The sequence below is a fragment of the Dermacentor andersoni genome, chromosome 10, assembly GCF_023375885.2.
Source record: "Dermacentor andersoni chromosome 10, qqDerAnde1_hic_scaffold, whole genome shotgun sequence".
NCBI lineage: Eukaryota > Metazoa > Arthropoda > Arachnida > Ixodida > Ixodidae > Dermacentor > Dermacentor andersoni.
In genome coordinates, this window is record NC_092823.1 from 116,477,456 (window position 1) to 116,495,728 (window position 18,273).

General features: G+C 42.5%; 1 protein-coding gene across 1 annotated transcript; it reads left to right on the top strand.

Moving 5' to 3' along the window:
* The first annotated feature begins 60 nt into the window (after positions 1-60).
* Positions 61-17,109, top strand: LOC126544812 (diphthine--ammonia ligase). The gene is made up of 8 exons (XM_050192304.3): positions 61-376; positions 462-553; positions 3,548-3,732; positions 6,933-7,006; positions 10,351-10,469; positions 12,553-12,617; positions 14,690-14,781; positions 16,942-17,109. The coding sequence occupies exons 1-8, from the start codon at positions 354-356 to the stop codon at positions 17,081-17,083; spliced, it is 792 nt and encodes a 263-aa protein (XP_050048261.1). The 5' UTR covers positions 61-353; the 3' UTR covers positions 17,084-17,109.
* Positions 17,110-18,273: the final 1,164 nt, after the last annotated feature.

Genomic DNA, 18,273 nt, shown 5'->3' on the forward strand with positions numbered 1-18,273 from the left:
TATCAAAATAAATTACGAATTGGCTGACGCTGTCGCGATTGCGACTTGCTGTTTGAAACACTGGTATGTCGCCATTTTTAAATGTCTCGCGTGCTCCAACCAATTTGCACATGAATTTGCACAACAAAGTCCAGGGCGCGTGCATTAGTTTCGCTTCGCAAGTTGGCAAAAGTGCTCGAATAGGCCACAAGTCTTGTGGTTTAGCAAGCTTTCATCTGGGTAATCGGGCGCCTCCGGCTACGGGTAATCAATTCCGTGACGGTCCTCCAACTAGGCGTGTGTCGTGCCTCAAGTTGCCGAGCTGCTGATTCTCAAGACGTATTCACTTCGTGACAACATCGCCTGCGCGCGTCATGAAAGTGTTGGCATTGGTTAGGTGAGTGTGGCGTCGTTGTAGCTTTCCTCCACACGGTGAATGAAACTTAACGCCAAGTAAATGCCTCCGATTTTCTATCCTGCAGCGGCGGGAAGGACAGCTGCTTCAACATGATGAAGTGCATCGAGAATGGTCACGAGATCGTCGCCCTAGCCCACTTGAAGCCGAAAGACAGTGGTATGTGGCGCCGTGCTTTGAAGAAACTTGGGATAGTGGGCATTACCGGATGCGTAGAACCTCACACGTACCGTTTCCGAAACGCCTAATTGCACCTAAGTTTACAGTACGCCTTTCATATAACTGTGTACGGACTCCTTTCGATGTTTGGCCATCGACTCTTGCTCGGCGCCTTGAAATGCACGTATGGCGTGCTAGGTTCGCTTTAAATACTAGGAAGGAGGAAGCTAACCGTGCAGCATACAAGATGTTCGCGTTTGCTAAGTTTAGCTGCCAAAATGTAAATGTTTGATGGCAGCGTCATGTTTTTGGTGAAGTGCGATCAAGGTGAGAAATTCTGCTTGTATGTTGAACGTGTGAACGAGAAAGTGCTAGCAGACGCAAACTACTCACAAAGGGATATATTACTCGTCTTGATAGACGGTAACATTATTTCAAATAATCGGTCCTTTGTTTTGCAATCAGCTGAGACATGATCGACGTATTGTCAAACCCGTACGTTACCTCAATTACGCGGGGATATTTAGGGCGTGCTGTCCGGATAAATTATACAAATTTCCTCTCGGAAACGTTATCTGTTAAACCATATTTCTCTACTGCAGTTGACACTGTGCTGCAGTGCACCCCGTAAACATATCTTGCAAATGTCTAGAGTGCAGTTCCAGCATCAGCAATATACAGTAAACCCTCGTTAACTCGAACTCTGATATCTCGGAGTATCATTTAAGTCAAAAAAATTTTCTGACTCGATGTCAGCCCCATGTATCTCTTGCCTCTCGACTCGGAATGCTTTTGCACCGTACTCGAAATCTTGAATGTGAAAGTGTCAGGAAAATGTCACTGCCTCAAAGTTTCCATGCTTAGTGCACCACTGCGATACAACCCAATAAGTGACAGGACTGCAAGTTTGCAGCGAATTCGGCTATATCCTGTGCCACCCTTTATCATCCACTGTTCATGACCGCCTGCGATCTCATTTTAATGTTGGCGAAGTGTTGCTCTGACCCCTGATGAAACATATAATAACCACAAGAAGGTGCACATGACCTCCACAAGATGCATGTTCATGCATACGTGTAGCATCATCAGTTTGCTTATTCGCCGGACACATCAGTGCCTACGTGTTTGCTTGGCTCTGTGCGATGATGATTGCTGTTGCCCACAGATGCCCTATGTGCTGGGCGCCGAGTCGCAAAATATCCCACAAAAGCGATCTACCGAAAATAATGCTCTTGGTATATTGGGCTTTTGTGAGAAGTTTACCGGCTACTGGTGCCTGTTTGGAAAGGCTCAATGTTGGTTGTGCACGGCCAGGGCCTTGTATTTTTTTTAATTTGCATATCTCAAAAAAATTTTTTTTTCCGTGTTTACAACTTTGATGTGATGGGGTTATACTGTAATGAACTTTCAGTGGCTGGAGGACCCAACTCGTACCATACTGCACTTGCTGTTCTGTCTTTGCCCTGAACCTCCTGCCGTGGATATAAGGGTTTGTCTGTTTAGATGAGGTCGCAGGTTCAATTTGCAGCCACTGCTGTTATGTTCTGATGAAGGTGGCGGGAAAAAAAAAACGCTTGCCCTACACTGGGTACACATTGGAAGGCCCCATGTGTCGAAATTGTTCTACAGTATTTAACGAAGAATTTATATTTGCAGGCACTGCAACTCTGACAATGTTTGAGAACATATATATAATGAACAGATAGGGAAATAAGGGAGGGAGCAGACTGGTAACTGCCATTGAAAGGGGCACAATGCCCATCTACTCTTCAGGAAGGAGGGATAGAAACAGAATTTTAAGACGGGAAGGAAGGAGGAAACAAACAACAAAAACAAGATGGCACCATCACGAATACCGAATAAAGTGATGATGTTACCGCAATCGCGACAACATCATTCGATTCATATTTTGATAAGTGAAAGAAAAGGCAATTTTGTTCGCCTCTTGGCAATAGAAAATAGATTTCAGAGCACACATAGCATTTCGTTTTCATTTGTTTTTATTTATCCTTCTCGAATATGAGTAAAGTAAAGCAACAACTAAGAATGGAGTGTGGCATCAGGAACAAAACAAAAGAACTTGGGTCGCATTAGGTACATAAGAATAAAAAGGAAGTATGGTCATTTAGGGAATGAAAAAAGAAAAACCACTCATGTGGTACCACACCCTGGGTGTATGTTGGAAGGCCCCAATTAATCAAATTGATCTGAAGTCTTCGACTAAGGCATCTATAGTCCCAGTGTTGCATTTAACTGTTGGTTGGTTCTCCGGGTTTGACATCCCAAAGCAATACTTCTGACCTGAGAGACACCGTAGTGAATTGCTTTGGAATAATTTTGGTCACCTCATCTTGTGTGACGCGCACCTGAATCTAAGTAGACGAGCGTTCTTGCATTCCGTCACCATCAAAATTGCAGCCACTGCTGCTGCGAATCGAACCCATGACCTCACGCTTGGCAACAGAACACCACAGCAACCGAGCCACCTGCACTAAATTGCTCTTCAACAAAAGACTGACCGTGCAGTGCTGACCGCACTTGGTGAAGCAAGTGCAGTCACATGTTTGAGGTCCCATGTTCAATCCCGGTTGCAGCGACCGCATTTTGATGGGGGCAAAATGTAAAAACGCATGTGCACTTAGATTTAGTCGCACGTTAAAGCACTCCAGGTTGCAAAGTCATATCGTGGTTTTGGCCCGTAAAACGCCAGAACTTCATGTATTTTCTTTTTTTGTGTGAAGTGCAAGACAGAGAGGGCTTGCATTTCTACGAGCAGCACATATAATGGACACACTTCCCACACGGCCGCTCAACCGTACAACCGTACAACCACGTCATTCCAAGGCCGTAACATCTCCTGCTTATGTTGCGTGGTTGTGCCTGCCGGGGCAAAGCGTTGAAACAAATCTGACAGTTACATCTGGACACCCAACACTTTCAAGTACGTGTGCATTTGGGAACTTAATCGTAGCCATCGTCTGTTGTCCCTCGCAGATGAGCTCGACAGCTACATGTACCAGTCTGTAGGCCATGAAATCATTGACCACTATGCTGAAGCTATGGGGCTGCCGCTGTTCCAGGGGGACATCGTTGGCAAGCCGCACAACCAAGCAAGCGAGTATGAGGTTACGGAAGGGGACGAAGTTGAAGATCTTTTCAAGTTGATGACAAGGGCTAAAGTGAGTAGACTTGGTAGCATGAAGCTGACACAGACAACATAGTTACGTAAAATCGATAGAGATCTACAAATTAACGTTACCAAGAGATCACTTTCTCTAATATTGGCTGTCTTTTAGGTAGCTTTGATGGAAACGCTGTCATTTATTTTATAAAATGTTGCAAATGTGAAGCACAGGTGGGCCAAGCATGGAAATGTTTTTGATGAACCGTGCAGGCCATTGCTAAATCAAAGATTTTGTGATTCCTATGAGACTTGTTACTTCAGCGTCTTGATGAAATATGCTCGGAGTTTTACAAAATATTGTAACAGCACTGAAACAAGAGAGCGAACTGTATCACAGGAGGAAGGAGACTTGAAGGGATTGACAGTGGTAGAACAAGAAATGTCACTTCTTAGCAGGACTGACAACTGAAGTGGAGCATACAAAAACAGGAAAACAATGGCAAAAAGGCAATGAGGTGAACAAGAAATATATGAGAACATTCACACTTGAGTACGCGTTTGTTGAGACAATGAATGAATGAATACAGCATTTATTAACATAAAGTTGGCTCTATGGCCTAAGTGTGAAGCGCTGGGTAAGGGAGCAGAGGAAAGAGGCGGGACACCGCGGGAGTCAGCGGCCGAACCCAAGGGTGTCACTCGACTCTTCTAAAGGAGGCGAATGATGCCTGTTTCGCAAGAGATTCCAGAGAGTGCCTCGAGAGCACACCACTTGTCTGCCCGCAGTTGGATCCAATGCTCAAAGCCAGCCACCAAGCCCCAGTGCTTGAAATGTTGGTGAGGGAATGCACTGCAATCTTATAGCAGGTGATAGGTGGTTGTGCGGGTGTCTGTTTTACATGCTGGGCAAAGGCGTGCTCAATTTGGGGGTGCTGCATTTGCTGTGGTATGCCTACCAGCAGAACAAGACATCCGGAGTTAATGCCGCGCCAGTTCCGGCCTTCTGCACTAGAATTTGACACCCTCATAGTTGTCATCATGGGCATGGGCTGGACATGTAATGAGGAGGGAAGATAACCGATGGTCATTAAGGGTTACGGACTGGATTCCAAGGGAAGGGAAGCGTAGCAGGGAGCGGCAGAAAGTTAGGTGGGCGGATGAGATTAAGAAGTTTGCAGGGACAACATGGCCACAATTAGTACATGACCGGGGTAGTCGGAGAAGTATGGGAGAGGCCTTTGCCCTGCAGTGAGTGTAACCAGGCTGCTGCTGCTGGTGATGATGATAGTTGTCCAGGGGGCACTGGATCTGGGTTGTGTGGTATTTGCTGAACCAGCCGTTCCCTAATGTTACGCTTTTTTTGTAGCAACTTCGGAATGGACTCCAAATAAAGGATCCAGGGGCAGCGGGAGGCTGTCACTGTCGTCACAGTGACAAGTGGTAGATAGAATCTCACTCGCTGCGTCATGTGCCACCTGGTGCTCCGAGATTTCGCAATGTTTGGGTACCAAGCGTACACGCGTAGTAATGCCAGTGTTGGTCAGTAAACGCCAGCATCCTTGTTCGATGAGGTGGATCAGAGGGCTCCTGGCTCGTGTAGCTGATCGTAGTGCTTGCACAGCCATTTTGGCTGTCTGTTAGAATGCGAAGCGTAGATGTTGGAGGCGGTTTGTAGTTGGTTGCACATAGAGCTTCAAAGCTGACTGAAACAGTGTTTAGTCAGTTTTGGTGCAGGCTTTAAAGAAAAAATATTTCGAAAGGTGTAAAAAAATTGTAGTAATATATTTTCAGCGCACAAAACTGATATGTGCCTGAAAGGAATAAAGCTGATAATTCAAAAGTTGCCAAGTTAACTCTATTAATCGATTCATCCATCAGTCACTTTCATGTATGTCCTGAAGTCTGCCACAGCACTCACTCTGTTGCCAAAAATATAGCCTCTTGATCTCTGCTGCACGAGGTTTTAATGATCACTTGAAATGTTCCTCTGGACACATGGTATGATACTTTCTCAATGACCTGGGTATTTATCAATCTTGTCTGGATAATAACAGGTTGATGCTTCATTTGTGTGTGCAAATTAACAGTGCCTACCTCTGGCCTTTATACTTTGAAGCCAAAAAATGCTGTAATGTCTACTTATTCTGACTTCTAGACTAAACAACGTGTCCACTGTGTGTCCTGCTTCTTTTGCTTTTTTTTTCAGTATACTTTGCAGTTAGACTCTATAGACTCCGTAATTACGGTTCAGAGCCTCAATTCTTCAAAAGTGTCACAAATAATTACTGCCCCTCTTGTGTGACCCATTCAAAATGTGCAATTAGTGCAGCATTCCTTTGGATTGGAAAACAGCAGACTATTCGCATCACCGTATGCAGAGGTGGTGGTCCCATGCTATCACAGACAACTCAAGTGCATACTTGTCAGTTCGGTGCAGTGACTGAAGGCCATACAGTACCAAATTTGTCCTTCCCATCGTACAGCAGGTTTGTACATGTAAGGGTTTTCTCGCTACTGCAAGACTACCATAACAGGTTTCGGTAATGTCGTGAGTCTCTCGTTTCAAGTCCGGAGCCATGCTGCACTTTGGCTTGTGGTTTGAAATGGTCATATTTCGAACGTAATAAACTATTTATTGTGCTCTTGGGGAATCGAGGCTCCATAATGTAATTACTGGGTTGATGAGTATCCAATGACAAAAAAAAAATGGGACAACAATTTTCTGTCAGTTATTCTTTAAACAAGAAGTTGCGGGTTTCATTCCTTGTTGCCATGCCACATTTCGACGGGGAAAAAAAATGCAAAAATGCTGGTGTGCTTAGATTTAGTGCCCCTTAACGAGTTGCACGTAATGAAAACTATGGAAAGATCTTCACAACTACATCTCTCATTTCCCCTGTATTACTCTGGTACACTAAACCCTGCAAATCAAGCCATCAGTCAATGTCTACTGGGATGTTTCAAGTGTTAAAGTTATGTAAAGCATGTTGATGATAGGTGAGTTGTTGAATTTGATGAATCTCTTTTCATTAGCCAGTAAATTAAATAGTGATCTGGAAAACATGATAAATTGATGCTGTAACAGTGGGTTAAAGGCTAACCCTTCAGAAAATGGCTCAATATGGCCACATACTTTCAGAAAGAAAGCTTATTAAAGTGGTGGAAATAAGGTTTGCTATATGCCACCATTGACAATGCCTTGTCCTTTTTCTTCTTTTCTTTTTTATCTGCCCTGCACCTTCTTCCTTTTTTTAGGAGGCAGTTGACTATGAAGCTGTGTCTGTTGGGGCCATTTTTTCAGACTACCAGCGTGTACGTGTTCTTAATGTGTAAGCCACCTGCTAATCTCTGTCTTGTCTCTATTTGATGTCCTTCAAAGGAGGGTCTGGCTTGGTGTTTAAGTATTGTCAGTTTAGATGACTTCGAATTGTTTTTACTGGGTTCAACTTCTGAAACGCCCACCGCGGTGGCTCACTTGCTATGGTGTTCCACCACTGAACCATGAGGTTGAAGGTTCAATTCCCATCCTTAACGCCCTCATTCTGATTGAGGCGAAATTCAATAATGCCCATGTACTTGTTCAAAAAGATACTACAGAGAAAAAGCAAGTCAGCTTAGACTGATATTCTTTCAGAACTCTATTTTTGTTGATTTCGCAGTAAGAGTATGATCACTACAAGAGAAAATGGATGTCTAAAGTTTCATTTTTTCTTTTCTTAATATCATGCTGAAGCCACAGTGCCATTAAGTCAATGTGCTATCACGGATGTCGCAGTATTCTTCAAAATTTGGGTGGTTGTGGCAAAAGTAAGCGTTACTGAAACTTGACAAATTCTCTCTTTGGCTCTTTTAGAACAGAAGGCATTTGATGTTTACTGATAAAAAAGTTAACTAAGCTTGATCTGAGGCCCTCAAAATCTATGATGTCATTGCAAACTGGTGCGGGAACTTCAACACAGCATGGCCTCCCGTTATTCGTTCTGACTTTTTTTCTGGCTTAGCAAGCCTCATCTCACGGTAAGAGTGTTCTCTTTCTTTTTTCGGTATTGTAGAGGGGTAATTTGGTGATACAGCTGAAATAATTTTTCTCTTTTGTGCCCCATTATGTGCACAAAGGAACACCGGCAGTGGAAGCTAACGTGGACCCATCCACCATGGCATCCCTCATAGCCCCGGTGTTGCTTTGAGACAAACTTAATTGTTCAATCAATGAATGAACCAAATTTGATGAAATATCTGGCATCTAAATGCAAAAAGGAGTCTCTATGTAGTGGTTAAAAACACTGGTAATATTGAGGCTCTCAGTATTTAATATGGAAAATATATAGAAAACCGCATGACCTCAAATTTTCAGAATATCATGTACTTGACTCTGTAGCTCTAGTTAGACTTCTCTATGGGGTGTTTCAGCTAACACTTCCGAAAATTTTGTGCAGATCATTTGACACCTGCCACGACGCCTGAATGACTCAGACATTCTGCTGTTGCGTCCTAGGTTGTAGGTTCGATTCTCGGCTGTGATAGCTGCATTCTGATGGGGGCGACATGCAAAAATGCTCATGTGCATACCTTTATTTGCATATTGGGGAATGCCGTGTGGTCAAAACAAGGATGTTTATTCCCATCAACACATACATATTGAAAGAGGAGGCAAAAATAAAAGTGAGAAATCGCTTGACTCTGGAACCCCCCACTATAGCATGTTCCATAGGCAGATTGTGGCTTTTTGACTTAAAATCTTATAATTTTATTCTGAAACACATTATAATGCACTTTTTAGCACAGACAGGATGGATACTGAGGATATGCTGCATGGATACCTGTATTGACTGGTTTATTTCCCTTCTATCAAGTGTTAACAATAATAACTTAAAGGGACACTAAAGTGAAAAATGATTTCTTCTGCATCAGTAAATTACTGTTCTACAACACCAAAAACACCACTCTTACAACGTTAAGACGTTTGGTAAGCCAGAAAAAGCGCAAGAACGAAATGCGGGTGGCAACGCCTACTTGAATTCCTGCAACTGGGGGCTGTGACGTCTTGGATTTTGATGGCATCTTCTAGGGCGTAGTAATTGTATATAGCGGTACAGATTGACTACATTGTGTTCTAAAGGAATAAAATAATAAACATGGCAAGTTTCGGGAACCTTTATTCAGCCAACGCGGCCCAAATGCGAAAACATACTTTGGAATCCCTGACGTCATGCTGACGTACCGGAGCTGGGGTTTCGGTGCGAAATTCAAATACTGATACTTGGACCTTCAATTTCTCATCTAATAACCAAACTATTTTTTTTTAAATGACTGCCTGCAGGGTTCTCAAACAATGCTTCATTAGTCTACACTGATTAATTGTTTTGCTTTAGTGTCCCTTTAAGCACAGTCAATGTATGCCGATACCATGTAACAAATTTCTGCAATGTCACCATGGTGCCTTCTACATATGCAGTGATATATCATGCATTCCGGAAAATAGTTTAAGGAACAGCTAAGCAAGGTACAGCTAAGATCAAGAGATCATTCTTCGGCAACGTGTCGTTCATGTCAGCTGACATCAAGATCTACACGATAACCACTACAGCGAATAAATAAACTAAAATGTGCTAATTAATATGTTAAATGAGAACCATAAAGGAAATGTTTGTAACTGCAAATAATTGAGGCCAGCCAATCTGAAAACCATACCAGTTTGCCGGAAATACGGAGCTTAGCACCACCCTTGGTTCATGCGTATTGAATATGCGCAGTGCAAGCAATATGCATTGCTGTTCCAGTTAACATTTCTTCTCAATGCATTTTGCCACAGCGTCGCTCATATCTTATGCTTCCAAATTTGCTTTCAGCTGCTGTGAAAGTTGCTGTGAAAAATCTCTGCTACTTCGTGTTTAATAATCGCTAAGGTCTTGCCAAAAACACCCAGTGCACATGCGTTTATGTGTGTATGCATGAGAGAGAAAGAGAGAGAGTGAGTACGCATGTGTGTGCACATTTACAATTTAATTAGTATGTGTCTGTTTGATTTCTTTTCATTGCTGTGTTTAAACTGTACATTTGTTATTGGCCCCTCACCATGGGCCCTTTTGGAAATCTTGGTCATGCAGTAGAAGTTGGAAAGTGGCACCCAGGGAGTGTTCTACCACAATAAATTTTAGAAAGGGTTTGGTATTAACCAACATATAAGCACATGTATCATTGTGTGGCCATGAAGCGAGAAGGTGAGCTGCCCTATCCTTCATAGAGGCTCACTCCCATTGTTTTGACCAGCACTGGCAAGCAAGATATCTCCCACGTTATTACCAATATTTTAGTCTTTTTCTTCTTCTTTATTTTTTTGACTGCACAGCTTGAACATACAACATATATTATGGTTAAATAAATGCATGCAGACCTTCTTCGTGAAGAAGCTGCAAAAGGGGCCCGTAGAACTTTATCCGTACTAAGCTGTTCATATGCAATGGGCTGTTCATAGTCACTATATCGAAATAGTGGTCCCATGCGATGCTTAAATCATAACTAACACCTTTTCTCTCTCTCTCTCTATCTATCTTTCCTTCATTGTGGTTGTGAGGCACATATTCCGTGATGAGGAAAGTATATTGCCTTGTGACTGAAATTAGGTAAAGTGAAGTGACATTCCTTCCCCCTGCCTCCCCTTGTGATGTCACAGGTGTGACAGGCTAGGTGTCACGATGCTGGCCTATCTCTGGCACCGTGACCAGGCCCAGCTTCTGAGGGAGATGGTAGACTGCAATGTCCATGCCATCCTTATAAAAGTTGCTGCCTTGGGTAAGCTCTCTACATTTTGATTTAAGCTTTGTACTAAAATTACTGGAAGGAAAACTGGCACTTACATCTGTTCACGCCACTGGTACAATGCCTCATCTATCGCAGTATTGATGGGTGGCAAATCTCAATGCTTTGAAATTGAAGGAGCTCAACAATTTGTTCGAAATAAACGGATTCAGAATTAAAGGAAACACATTGAATGGAGGACTTGCATGCAACGCTGCATTAGGTGGCATGCACTAAACTAATGCTAGAGACGAGTTCTGGAAGTGTGGCTTCACGGCAGCACAACACACATCCTGCGCTGGTGGCCGCAAGCGAAACAGACGACGGGGCACCTTCCTGCAAGATTCCCATAGTGCCTTACCGGCAGCCATTTTAGGCTGCACACTGCTTTCTAATGCGGTGCGTTTACCTGTGTTACAAATATGCAAACAGTCTAGACGAATGTTTGTTGACACTTAGGATTCTGTGGATGAAAAAAAAAAATGGCTTCTTTAATTTGTTTTTCTTCTGGTGTTAAGTGTGTGTGTAACAAGCAAATGAAGCCAAGGAAAGCGTAGGGGGAAACTCCTTCCGTGCGGTACTATTCTCCCAAATTCTGGTGAAAAATAGCCACATTGTTTTATTGTGCACTTTCTTTACAAAATACACTGTGGGCAATGTTTTAAGGGCTTACTTATAAAAATTGTCGATCATTATTGCAAAAACTTTAGCTTAACAGCATTATACCTAATAACGTGAGGCACGAACCCTCAGCTTTCGTTTTCTCATTGAAACAATTAAAGCACAAGCTACCACTGGTGCCATGTTGAGTGACCCAAGTTGCCAACTTGTTTTACTTCCTCTGCCAGAATAAACCCACTCCTGCTTACACTGCCTTACAAATTGTGTGCTGCCGTCTACCAGAAGCGTGATAAGCACTAATACGAAACCACCTTGTCCATGGCATTGCTAGAAAAATGAGAAGTACTGTTGTTGGCCGTTCTTACCCAAAAAATGTGCGGACGAACCCAGCTCTTTCAAGGTACGGGAAGGGTTAACTGTGTTTTTAATTTACTTGTAGAAATAATAGTGAAAAGGGGCAGTGGAGGCGTAAAAAGAAGGCAAATCGCCATCAGGTTAAATTTTAGTTAGAACCAGTTAATTTTCTCTGCTTTCCATGGCTTCTTTGTCGGTTGGCTTTGTAATAATAAATCGAGTCCCCTCGGTTACCTTGATTCATCTCGCTTAACCCCTTCAGGCTCTCTGTGCAAAATTGTGCATGCCAAGATAGTGCATCAAAAGGAAAAGCACTGGTGAAAATAATGATGTTTAAACCATGTCGCACACATATTGAACCAGTGTCCTGTGCATTGGAGGCACGTTAATCAAAATCCGGAGTCCCCCACTACAGCATGCCTCATAGTCATATCGGGGTTTTGGCATGTAAAACCCCAGAATTCGATTCAATTCATACTACATATCGAAGCACTTCGGATTGAACCTGTGCTGCAAGTTTGGGTACTATGCATAAATTGTTTTAGTAAAATTAGTCGGAAGGTAGACAGTTGGGTACTTGCTCTTGGTGTCAGTATGACATCATGTAGTGGATTCACTTCTTTCATTGTTTTTACCAGTGTTTTACATCAGGCCTATCATTCACGCTAGATATAAAATAGTTGGATGTTTTCACATCTGACATTTCTCTAAGGAGCACTTGCATGGAATTCGCATTCTGTAAACAGCACAGAACTCACTGAGGAATTGAAAATTTCTAATCTGTTCTGCAGCTGTGTGCTTTCCATGATTCTGAAGAAATGTGGCTAGACTAAGTTTTCAATGGACAGAATTAATCGGTGCGTAAAGGTGATAAAATGTGCATGCCTTAGTTTAAGTCCACAAGCGTTCTTTACAATTAACTACTGCCATGGGAGTATAGCTGCAGTGGCTGAGATCCAAACTCGCAACCTCGCGGGTGGCAGCAGAACTATGCTGAGCCGCTGCATCAGATGGGCTAGAAAGTCCAGTCATGTTTTGATGTCAGGTCTGGTTCATGCTACTTTATCAACGGCTTCAACATAGGTGTTTCACATTCCTATAGGTCTGGAACCTCACAAGCACCTGGGGAAAACCTTGGCTGAAATCTACGACCACATGATCTCAATGGTAAGTTTCATGACCTCGACTGGTCGAGGCTGAGTTGTCTTTAACCCAGTCAAGAGGAAGGAACATGACACCTGCCATATTGGCAGTTCTTACCTGTTTTTTAACTATTGCACTGTAAGATTGCACTTTGGGAGGAAATTTGGAGAGACATCATATAACACATTTAATGTGTTGCCAGTCACCAGAGGGCCATGTCAGGTATTCCTGCCACATGGAAGTGAGTGTCTTTGTGTTGTGCATAGCAGGCAACTGTATGAAGGCTAGACAGATTTCTCTTACTGTTGGCATATTTGCGACTAAAACTTAAAGCGTCACTTATGAAAGAAGGATATTAGGTACACGCCATGAAATTAAGGTAAGGTTAGGTCACATACTTTTACGTCACCAATATGTGATGTATCTATCACACGAAAGGGCATCGTAGATCTCAACCTATTTACCACCAAATGACCAGAGAGACATGTTTCTGTGACGACCGGCTACAGCGCGTCACTTGCGCTTGCGGCCAAAATATAGTGCATCACCTACAAGATGCAGAAATATGCACAAGTAACATGCGATTTTACGTAAACACACGTTTACAAGTTGCAGTTGTAATATATGAATTACTGTAAAGTCCTGAGAGGTAGCCCACCTAAACTCGAAAGAAAATTGAGTGAAAATATGAGGCGGGCAACTTTCAGGTAAACCTGTCTAGCAAAGTTGATTGTGTCAGTGAAATATTTTTTTAGTTTTGTTAGCTTAAGAACTTCACTGAATAAAGAAAAGCCGCAGTTTGACCCAAAAGGCGAAGCATCAATTGCGATAGCGAATTATTAGTCAACTATATGAAGTAAGAATAGTAGCTTTATTGGCTGTATAAGCTTGTAAGCATTCCCTTTCTAATTGAAGTAATTGTCACGGGTGCACAAGCAAACATGAACACATCGCACTCGATGACCGCAGACACTTGCTGTCAAAACGCTGGTGTGAGGAAGCACGGCAGCTGCAGCGAGCGAATTGAGCTTTGTGCTGCCTCTCGCTTCAACGCGAACTAAGCGGCAAAAACACAGCGTACACGAGGCTATCATAAGTCGGCACGCGCTGTCTCCATTGAAGGTCCCTTTAAATATGGGGCCTACGCAGCTGCGCCATACGCAGCCACTGCTGGAGTAGAACACAACCTCCCCTCCCTCGGTGCTTTATGCGCGATGGAAGAGGCTCACCCTTGCACACTTTCACTTGCATGTACAGCATACGGTGCGTGGCAACAATGTTATCGCACTTGGGTTTTATACGGAACATCACGACGATGACGAAAAAGTGCCTGGAGTGTCCATATCATTGTTGTCGCAGTAAAACTGAAAACACTGATGCAAATAGCGTAGTATTTATTCAAGAGCGAAATAAAATTTCATTTCTGCTGCGGGTGCAGGCGTTTATAGAAGAGATCGCTATGGTGCCTCAGTGGCTACAGCATTGCGCTGGTGAGCACAAGGTCACGGGTTTGACTGCCCGTTGTGGCGGCCGCATGTTGATGGGGGCAAAATGCAAAAAACAGCCGTTAACTGTGTTTTGGGGTCATGTATATTTACTGTTGCAAAACGTCAATACACTCCAAGGCATTGTTTAACGCAACATTTTCTTTACCCGTTTTATCTTTATCTACACTTCTAAAAGAAAACTTCATTGAAGAAGGCAAGGTGTTGAGTTTGCTTTGCTGCTTTGCTGTACACTGCTGTTTGCAGTGTACTATTGGGCTCCTGAATAAGTGACAGGGAATCCAAAGCACTTTGATAAATCAAAAAAAAATTTTAATCGTTTTTTTAAACTGAAGTTTGACTAGTAAATTTGTGCACAATGACAACCCTGCTAAGTTCTTGAAATGAATTCGCTGCAGATTTTTGAGAAAGTGTTTGCTTTTGTACCCTGACAACAATGCTTCTAACACAAGAAATGTTATGCGAGGGTCTGGACTTCAAAGAACAACTCCTGCGTCTAACGAGTTAAGGAAATGATCATTGTGGTCTGCCAAGCGGACAACTGTGATGGCAATGAACTTAGCATTTTTTTGTTTATTTGATACTTCTCAGGAAAAAAAGTATGGCCTCAATGTCTGTGGTGAAGGTGGCGAATACGAGACTGCCACTTTGGATTGCCCGTTGTTTCGCAAACGGATTGTCGTGTGAGTTCGAATGTTTATTTCAACACTGGTCTAAGATGATTATGTAGGACAGACATACCAGACACTGTGGATATAATGAAAATGTTTTTGTTATATCAAATATTTGTTACAACCATACTTGCTGATATATTAGTGGCAAAAAAATTGCGATCGGGCCTATGTGGACGAAACACCAATGTGACGCCTCCAAAGGGCCCCAGAAAGCCCAACGTATCATTTTTGATGCTCCAGTTTTAGTATGGCAATATATAGATTTAACTGCGAGAAACATTGCCTGCTGCAGTGTTTTTGATGAGCTGGAGCAAGATTTGCACTTCTGTGTAGTTCACCAAACAAATTACTAATTATTCATTGATATGCTAATTATCTTTTTACTGAAATACTTAGTACCACATTGTTTTCTCATACGAATGTGCTCTCTGTGTCAACAAATAAAGGTGATCAAGTTATAATCTTCCTTGAATGTGGAATGATGCTTGGCCTTTGTGGTGTTAATACGTAACCATCCAATCAGCAGGGTTATTATTTTTTTTTTTAGAAAGCCACAATTTTTTTTTAATCGGCCTAGGAAAAATGTAGCACCACCCTTCTACACGAAGGCATTTTTTTTCTAGAAGTGTAGCAAGAAAACTACACTTCCTACACCGCAGTTTCAATGAGTGTAGGCAGCAGACAAACAGGCTGGCATTACAAATGCACGGCACCGTTTCGTCTGCTACTGTCGGCGCCGTCTGTTATGTACACCCGTTAGCAAAAGTATATGGACCAGGGATTGCCCAATAAAGCCAATTTTTTGCTCTGTATGTAAATGCAAGTTGAATTTGAGCACTGCAGTTCAAACTTGGCATTGTGATCTTTCCAGTGTGCTCGTCAATTTGAGTTTAGCACGTCAATTGCAAGGAAATGTAGTTTTTTTCGGCGACCCTGTGGTCCGTATAATTTTGCTCACGGGTGTACATATATGTGGCGATGACGGTGAAGGTACCCTGTAGGGAAGGTTCGTTGCAGGGATGGCTGCGAAGTTTTGGAGTGATCGTGTGTCACAGAGGAAGGTGAGCTAATCTTCCAGGGAGATAAAATGATTGTACTCACGGATGACAAATATACAGACAGGCTGTTTCAGATGCTGCGCTGTATAAGCATAGAGAAGCTATCTTAGTGTGCTGCACATTTGCATTGAATTTAACTGCAATATGTCTAGATTTGTTGTTGAAAGGAAACTAGTATGTACATAGACTTTTAGTGCTCTAGCAAGGGCATGTAATCAGCCAGTGGATGCAAAGTCGGGCAAAGTGGGATGTCGAGCGCCTTTTGTCGGCTCCGATTGGCTACAGTCCAGTCATACAAGTGCAGCACAAATTCAAATTCTTTATTTTCCAAAACAAGTTTTGTGGTTGACAGGGCTAAAAGCTGCGGTCTGCAGCTTGACAGAGGCCCGGACACCATATTCAAGGCAGCGCTTGACCTCGACGTGAATGTCGAACTGTTAAACAAAAACGTATGGAACAGAAAATAAGAGTTCATCAAAATAAGAATACATAATACCAGATATAATGCTTTATGTACAGAAGCAGATATATATATATATATATATATATATATATATATATATATATATATATATATATATATATATATATATATATATATATATATATATATATATATATATATATATATATATATATATAGGTAAAAAATTAAATAGCCCTAGCATCAGCACACGGGATCAGCACGTTGATGTAGTGGCTACTGGGCAGCCAACCCAAGCCACTGGCCAAAAGACGCGCGGGTGTCTAGAGTGTGCCATTTCAAGTTGTTCTTGCTGCGTATTTGGACATATTTTGCTACCAGAATGCTTAGTTTGAACTGTGAAGTGAACACGTATTCGCTGCACTGTAACTGATATTATCTCAGGTCTTGCATTTCCACCTTCGTTATAGTAGTAGAATACTCACTGAAGCAAAGGCATGGCCAACCCATCCTGAGTTGGCCTTCTTAAGTTTACTTTGGAGTACCTATAATTTCTCTTGTATATGCTCTTTATAACCAAGGTTAGAGTGTATATCTGCATGTCTTGCATCATACTTTTTGAAAGTGCATTACTACCTATGGCATCCTGCCCTCATCTTTGTCTTTTGTTCGTTTTTTATTCTCTAGAGATGAAAGTGAAGTCGTAATTCACTCTGATGATGCATTCGCACCTGTGGGCTACCTGAAGATAAAGCAAATGCACCTTGAAGATAAGCCACGCTGTGATGAAGACGCACAAAAAACGCCGGAAGTGTCATTACCATGTTGATTAAAGGGACTAGTACTTGCTGATAACAGCGAGTGTCGCATTTTGTTTTGCAACTGAAAGCATATTTTCCACTTAGAAACTGGGAATGCAGATTAATTTTTCTAGCAGTGTTATGTTTCTGCAAACAACCCATGCCTGTTTACAAACTGCAGTCAATACACTGCTGGCAGAAGTACTGTTCTTGAATCAAATTTTTGCTCCCTTGGGCTTTCTGTGGTCGAGCAGTATTATTCGTTCAGTTGAAATGTGCACAAACACATTGCACTGAAACCATCAAAGTTTGATTATCAAAGCCAGTTTCCTGGCAGATCTGCCAAAATATGCTGCTGGGACAGTTGTTGGTAGCACTGTATCGGTAAAATGCTATGAGGCGTGTGGGTTCCTCCGTGATGTATGGACACATTGAGTACATTTGGCAGGTAGCCTTACCTGGCAACAAGACAAGAGATAGGTTAATGGATGGTTACAATACCATTACATATGCTGCTGCCAGCATCTTGTGAAGCATTGCCAGTGCTTCAAATTGCTTCTTTCTGGATCCTGCAGTCACATGCCAGTGCTCCAGCATAGCATGCCGCATTTTACAGAGGAAAGCTGTACGTGGTCTACATGGAATGGCCAGTTCAGCATTTTCTTTTTCACTGCCCAAAATGGACTCTAGATGTCCAGGACAGTGTACACGCATATTCACACACATACATGCCCTCATCTGGGTTACGGGTGCCACTGGTATATGATTGCCATCACAATAAGATGGCTTAAGGTTTAGAGGTTTAGGTTTAGGGGCATGAGTGTAGAGTTTCAGCTGCTTGTCACCTGGCTGATATACTGTTTACAAAGCAAGTTTTTGATCCATGGGGGCTTGTGTGGTCAGAAGTGTGGTTCATTTCATTGAAATCTGCACACAACTGACATCAAAGACAGTACAGCTGTTCAAGCGCGTTCTCAAACTTTTCGGAAGTAATAGGGGTCCGTTTGGTGGCTCACGGTCTCACTCAAATGCAGTAGCAGTTGCTCCATGACGATTCCACGCAGGCTGAGTTGCAGCAGAACGACATTGGCTTTCACTGCTGCAGCCGTATGAGCTCCTAGCTGACCTCCAACATGAAACTGTTATACCGCGACACAAGAAACAAAAATTGTAGATTACTGGTAAAAAAAAACATGCATGTATGCTATTGTCCATTCTA

Bases quoted from the DNA above. Each gene is read 5' to 3' on its own strand.
- LOC126544812 (XM_050192304.3), top strand. From the start codon at position 354: ATGAAAGTGTTGGCATTGGTTAG. The intron at 3,733-6,932 runs GTGAGTAGACTT...TCCTTTTTTTAG, and splicing joins AGTTGATGACAAGGGCTAAA to GAGGCAGTTGACTATGAAGC. The intron at 12,618-14,689 runs GTAAGTTTCATG...GATACTTCTCAG, and splicing joins ACGACCACATGATCTCAATG to GAAAAAAAGTATGGCCTCAA.